This window comes from Oreochromis aureus, linkage group 15, assembly GCF_013358895.1.
Source record: "Oreochromis aureus strain Israel breed Guangdong linkage group 15, ZZ_aureus, whole genome shotgun sequence".
Taxonomy (NCBI): domain Eukaryota; kingdom Metazoa; phylum Chordata; class Actinopteri; order Cichliformes; family Cichlidae; genus Oreochromis; species Oreochromis aureus.
In genome coordinates this window covers 20,071,966-20,078,101 of record NC_052956.1, presented here as the reverse complement: position 1 = coordinate 20,078,101, position 6,136 = coordinate 20,071,966, and the positions used below count along the sequence as shown (strand labels likewise).

At 38.5% G+C, this 6,136-nt stretch overlaps 1 protein-coding gene and 1 non-coding gene across 15 annotated transcripts in view; both read right to left on the bottom strand.

Moving 5' to 3' along the window:
- Positions 1-428: 428 nt before the first annotated feature.
- trnal-cag lies at positions 429-511 on the bottom strand. Its single transcript has one exon. It is a non-coding gene; the product is annotated as a tRNA-Leu (tRNA).
- Positions 512-2,246: 1,735 nt separating this feature from the next.
- Positions 2,247-6,136, bottom strand: part of afdna (afadin, adherens junction formation factor a) — a 116,780-nt gene continuing 112,890 nt past the window's right edge. For 7 of the 14 annotated variants that reach the window (XM_039598977.1, XM_039598985.1, XM_039598983.1 and 4 more), the window contains 2 exons: positions 4,867-4,954; positions 2,247-4,160 (listed from right to left, as the gene is read on the bottom strand). In XM_039598977.1, the coding sequence (XP_039454911.1) occupies positions 4,004-4,160; positions 4,867-4,954 (245 nt within the window). In that variant the 3' untranslated portion in view covers positions 2,247-4,003. The remainder of the gene's footprint in view (positions 4,161-4,866; positions 4,955-6,136) is intronic. The other 7 variants (XM_039598982.1, XM_039598988.1, XM_031756283.2 and 4 more) reach the window with 3 other exon arrangements.

Genomic DNA, 6,136 nt, shown 5'->3' with positions numbered 1-6,136 from the left:
CTTTTAGTCTCACGTTGTTTGTTGTCTTAGTCAGCAATCAGTAACTTGTGTGTTTAAGGAACTGAGTTTTATTTTTTAATGACCTGCACACATGTTCCACTTGATGGTGCTGTCAAGCCAAGATTTCTTATTTATAAGATCCTCGATGAGGCAGTGCTGCTAGGAACTAATTTTTTTTTCTGTCCAAAAAGAGCCAAAGAAATAAATGCAGCTGAAAGAGATGTACATTTATCTTTAAATAGTGGCATTATACCACAAAGTACAGTACACCCCCATTAGTATTTTCATGAGTATTTGTAAGCCCACAACTGCAGCCAATAATAAATGTAATTAGTCTGGAGTGATCACGTTGTGAAAACTGATGATAAGAACAGTAATGAAAACAGTTTGTGGTGATGATGGGAAGGGAGAAAGAAAAGAAAAGATGCTGTCAGAAGTGGGATTCGAACCCACGCCTCCAGGGGAGACTGCGACCTGAACGCAGCGCCTTAGACCGCTCGGCCATCCTGACATCTACACTTCCGAGACAAAAGGCTTAGACATAAAGGCTTTGTATCCCAAAATCAGTCATCGTTTTACTGATAATACTCTGTTTGTGTCTTCTGTGTCATATTTCTAAGTAAATCTCCAGAGAGAGGACACTGGCGCGGGTTAACTTTACAAAAATAAACCGTCGCCATGTTTGTTTTCTGTTTCAAACACGGTAAAAAAAATAAATAAAAAAAAAAGTTACATGTTTTCATGATACATTTCAATATTACAACAAAGTTAAAGATGATTATATTAAATGCATTTATTCCTGTGACTCATAATCTGTACATAAAGACCGGATAAATACGTCTCTAAGTCTGACGTCATTAGCCGCTTCCGGTTCAGAACTCCGCATCAAGTTCAAGTCACAGGATCATTGCGGCATCACTGCGAGTTAGTGTCTACATTATTTCGTCTTTAATAAAATGATCAGTGTGGCTGCTCTACCAGGTGTAAAAATTAAGTTTAAAATCCAGGCATCCATCTAAACGGAATTTTTGAAATTTAACTGAGTTAGAAGTCAGCAGGGAGTTAGCTCGCTAGTTTCCATCTAAAGATGACAGGAAACAGGAAGTGTAACGTTGATTAGTTTGGCTTTTGGTGGTGATATGATGGTATTATTATTCTTATCACCACAGAATTCCCGAATGTAATGATGGTGGGTTTAGATTTATATTTGTTCATGTATTGGAAAATAAAGCACGCCGATTCAGCTGCTAAGAGTTTTTATAGATTGTGTACCAATCCTTACACTGATATCCAAAAGCAAAACGCATAAACAGCAAAGTAATTTTAAAAACGTGTTGATTCCCGGGCGAGTTCTGAAGAGCTATCCCAGAGTTACCCTATCATCTCCGAAGTTGAACTTCAATTTTTATGCTATATTTGATTAAATAAGCAGGCCGATTTACATATTATCATTTTTGTTAACGTGCGCCAGTAGGTGTACGTGCATTATTAGCAAAATAGTTTAAAACCGAATTATTTTATTTTATTTTTTTTTTAAATGTCAGGATTCTGCAGTGAGTTCCGAAGAGTGACGATCTGCCACAATATTAAACTTTAAACCTTGTTTACCTTCACACATTTTGAAATAAAATACGCCGAATTTAATATCGACATATCATACTTTAAAGTACATCGTTAGATGTGCTGGAAACTATTAGCAAATTATGTTATAACTGAAGAAATCTTAAAAACGCCATTGTTTTCATGCGAGTTCGGAAGCTCTTTAATTTTTAACCATCAAGTATATTGCACCGACTTTATCTGGTGGAATATTTTACGAATACAGTTACCTTTTGTATCATCAATGTTAACTTAAAACTTAAAATTGTAACAAACAATAATAATAATAATAATGATTGTTTATCAAACAAAACTTGCGAAATCAGAGCATACAGGTGAAAATCCTGCACTTGTCCCAGATTAAACACACCAGAAATGCCTCAGCACCGTTTCACCGCCAGTTCATACTGCATTTGAATGTAGCACCACTGGCTTTTTACAAGTATAAATAGCTTGTCTTTAATCCTTTTTATTTATACAAAGTGCTGACGTACCCATAAAGTGACCATATAAAAATATATAAATAGGCTGTGAAGGTTACATAACACCCTAACTAGTTAAGATATAGTCCAACTGAATTGTTTCAGATTGTTTCTAACCATATATTGATTTTAAACGCAGTGACAAAAGACCACGCTTCCAGTCTGCACTGTTGAAAAATCTGTATTTATTAATGATTTACAAAAGGCTAAACATGAAACCATTTAAATGATTCAGTTCATTTTGAAACCTAAAAAGGAGAAGTTGGTGTTGTTGCTGTGTTTGTTTGTTTGTGTGTGTGAGGGGGGGGGGCATCTTGTAGTGTTTTTACAGGTCAGTTATTATAACAGCGTCTTTATCTCGTCATGTCTTATCAGAGGCTCCTGTTGAGAAAAAATATAAGTCCACACACAGGATGGAGTCAATCAAACAAACTGCAGGAGAGGGAGAGAGAGAGAGAGACATCTGAAACATCACAAGTTTGGGGGAGGGGGTTTGAAGTGCGCTTCTTTTCTACATCAGCAGTGGCGGTGAGTGATTTTTGGAGACTGCACTTGTGTGTTGTGTTGCATTGTGTATATTTGTACAGTTGGGTCATGTTGTGAAACACCTGGCTCCCTCCGACTACAGCTGGTGTAAAAACAGAACACTTCTCTTTCTCTAAAGCAGAAAAAACCCACAGATTAATAATATTATTATTATTCTTATCACCACAGAGTTCCCAAATGTAATCTCAGAACAGTTTGCAGATACATATTTAATAATAAAAACAAGTCGTTGTGCAAGTTTTTCCACAAGGTTTGAAATAAATATCTGTAAAGCAAACAAGCACTTAAAGAGTAGCTGTATTTTTTTTTCCTTTTTGTTATATTATTGTCAATATTAATATTACTGTGAAAACCAACATTAATCACATTGTGGGTGAACAAAACAAGTTCCTTTTTCTGACTTGAATTTAGGGTGAAAAATTCATCTCACACGACTATTCTGGTTAAAAGGAAATAAAAGTAGAAGTCAGGAGGGGGAGAAACACGTAAAAATGTGACTCCGGTGGCAGCGAAGAGGAGGGGTGGGGGGCTGTTAAATCACATTAGTTTTGCAGATTTTTATTTTTTTAAGTTTCCTGGCAGATTTCTACAGTAGTAAAAGAGTGAGTGGACCCGAGTATTTACAGTAATGTTGTGCACTTGAAAGATCCTTCCTGAAGAACCTTTTCAGAGTTTATCTAAAATAAAATTACAGAAGAAAAAAAAAAAAAGATGATGTCCCACACTTTCTCGCTACAGAATGAAATAACAGTGTTTCCACTCACTGAGAATTTAATTAAAAAACAAAATAAAAAAATAAAAAGGTGTGGAGCTCAACGTCGGGCGTTCCTGCTGGCAAGGAGGGATTAAAAGATTGAAAAACAACATGATACAGAAAATAGAGCATAAAATAAAACTGTAAAACTGTTCAAATTTCACTTAGCTATAAAAGAAATAAAATAAAATGAGAATAAACCTCTCTCTAACCCCCCCCCCCCCCCAAAAAAAAAATTTTACAAACAAAAATATATCCCCTCTCTGTCGTGTGATTCTCGGACTCTCACTAGATATAATTAAAACTTTTTTACAGTGCTTTATCATTATATATCTTTAACAGGTTTTAACACAAAGGGGAAGAAGATTTTCAAACTGTAAAAATCTCTCCTGCTGATATCGCTACGTCAAAAAAAAGGAAAAAAAAAAAAAGAGTGGTCCAGTTATTCGATGATTTAAGTAAAAACAAAAAGAGAGAGAGGGGAAAACCAACGGGAGGCAACGGTCAGTGTCAGGGGGAGCAAGCGCCGGCTCTCTCTCTCGATGTTTTTGTCCCCCAGGAGCACCTTATCACGGTGGCGTCGGCGTTAAGGTGGCGCTGGGAGGTGGAAGGCTCGGGTCTACTACTTGGTGTTGAGCTCGTTCTCCAGCTCCATGAGTTTGCGAGAAGCCTTGACCTTGTTGGAAACCTCCTTCCCCTGAGAGAAGAGGCGCTGGCGCTCCTTGAAGGTCAGACTCTCCGGAGCATCGCTGGGGATCGAGTTCTCCTGCTCTTGACTGCTAAACACACACGACCAGCATCATGTCATTGCACTGTCTTCTTAATGTACAGGTTCAGACTACATACTGAGAGCTTCACTTAAGATTTCTGTGGTAAATAAGTATCAATATAAAACATGTTTTTGTTATTTTCAGTAGATTTGACAAAGCACACCCTGCTACATCGTCTATTTTCTAATTAAAAAACAAAACAATTGAAGGCTAACTAATTAACTAATGATTAAAACCAGAAACTTACTAGTAAACTGTTTACTGGAGGATTACATCAGGTGAAAAGTAAACTTTCTATTTTCTAGATTTCTATGCAATCTGATTTTAGGGTGTATCCACGGGGTGGTCACTGGAAATAATGCAGGTTTATTATAGTTGAGCACCAACTTGCATTTTGCCTCTAAAACAATGACGATAATTTACAAAATAAACACCTTGTTTTATTTAACGACTCAAAAATAGTAACCGAGACCATAAACTCACCAGAAGAGCATCTACTGAGACATTAAGTCAAGTGAGAAGTAGGCGTCTTTTCTTTTTAGAGCGAGAGGAGTTGCCCCCTGCTGGCTATTAGGAATAATTCATTTTTAGAGCAGTTAAACCTAAATTATTTGTAGTTTAAGGCAAAATGGATGTAGACTGCTACAACAGAGGCAACTGCCCATGACTAAAAGTGGCAAAGAAAAAAAAAAAAAAAAACTAAAACAGAGCTCACCTCCTCGTCCATTTGTCTCTCGGGTCCTTGTAGACTTCTCCTGTTCCTACAACTCCTGATGAGTTTCCAGTGTACGAGTTAAATCCTGCTGGATGTTCATGAGCCACACAGCAGAAAGACAAGAGCAGCAAAACACGAGTTAGCATCGCTTATGTGCAGCTTGTGATTAATCCAAAATCATCTGCGACAGAAGCTGCTGGGAGACGGCTCGGAAGATCTCTGATGTCAATCATCAGTGACGACAATTCCACAAAGTAACTGCACTTGGAAATGCTTCAAGTCAAACTGTATCGACAGCAGACCGGAGACCCCGGTGACCATTACCCAGCAGCTTCTCCAGTCATTATCACTTCATTTCCCACAGACCAGCCTAAGCAGAAAGGAGGAAGGAAAAGAGCGAGTTGTGGAGAAGCATTAGACAAAAACCTCAGATCTCATTAAACTAGAGCAGCGAGCAGAGAGAGAAACACGGCACTAAAGTAAAAAGCAGTTAAAGGGCCATTCCCAAGCAGCAACAATGGTCTGTGGAAGTGTCAGGTGGGCTCTGAGGTTGAGGTCACCGCTAAACATGTCCGAACCAATTCTGTTTATATAAATCCAGCAGTGCTTAAACTCGGTGTATCTTCAGAAAAATGAAGAAGGGCTCCCAAAGAAGCCAGGTGAACAAACATGAAGAGGGTGACCGCGACCTTTAACCCCAAGTGAGACGTTAGTCAGTTGTTTTACGCATTCCTGTGTCTTTCCAAACTGTAGCAACATCCACAGCTTAACGAAGGTGAAAGCTTCGTAAAACCATCAGAGGATCCTATGAGCCAGGAGTCTGCAGACTTGTTTCCAGCACACAAAAAATACAAGTTCCTTCCTGCTGGCTAAAGAAGTGTTACTTTCAATAAAGACCAAAACCGACAGTGCTGATATTGAAGCTTCAGAAGTATTTGAAATTTCTCTTTTATTTGCTTGTTTACTTCCCTTTGGTTGTTAAAAATGACCATTGCTCACTTCAGCTCAAAACACAAAGACTCCGGGCACAGTTTGATCACTGACACCCAATTACGTCTTCTCTGGCCAACACGACTGCATTGGAGCCGGGCAGGAAGAAAAACAGACTTCTAATTCTGACTAAGGTTCTTTTTTTAAACACATCGGCCCAGATGTGTTGGAGCTTGCTGGCCACTTTCAGACTGGATGCTGGTGCAGATTCCTGCTTCCTTCCTGAAGCGGTTTGCAGATCTACTGCCTACAACTGGTGACCAACCTGGGGTTTGGTTTG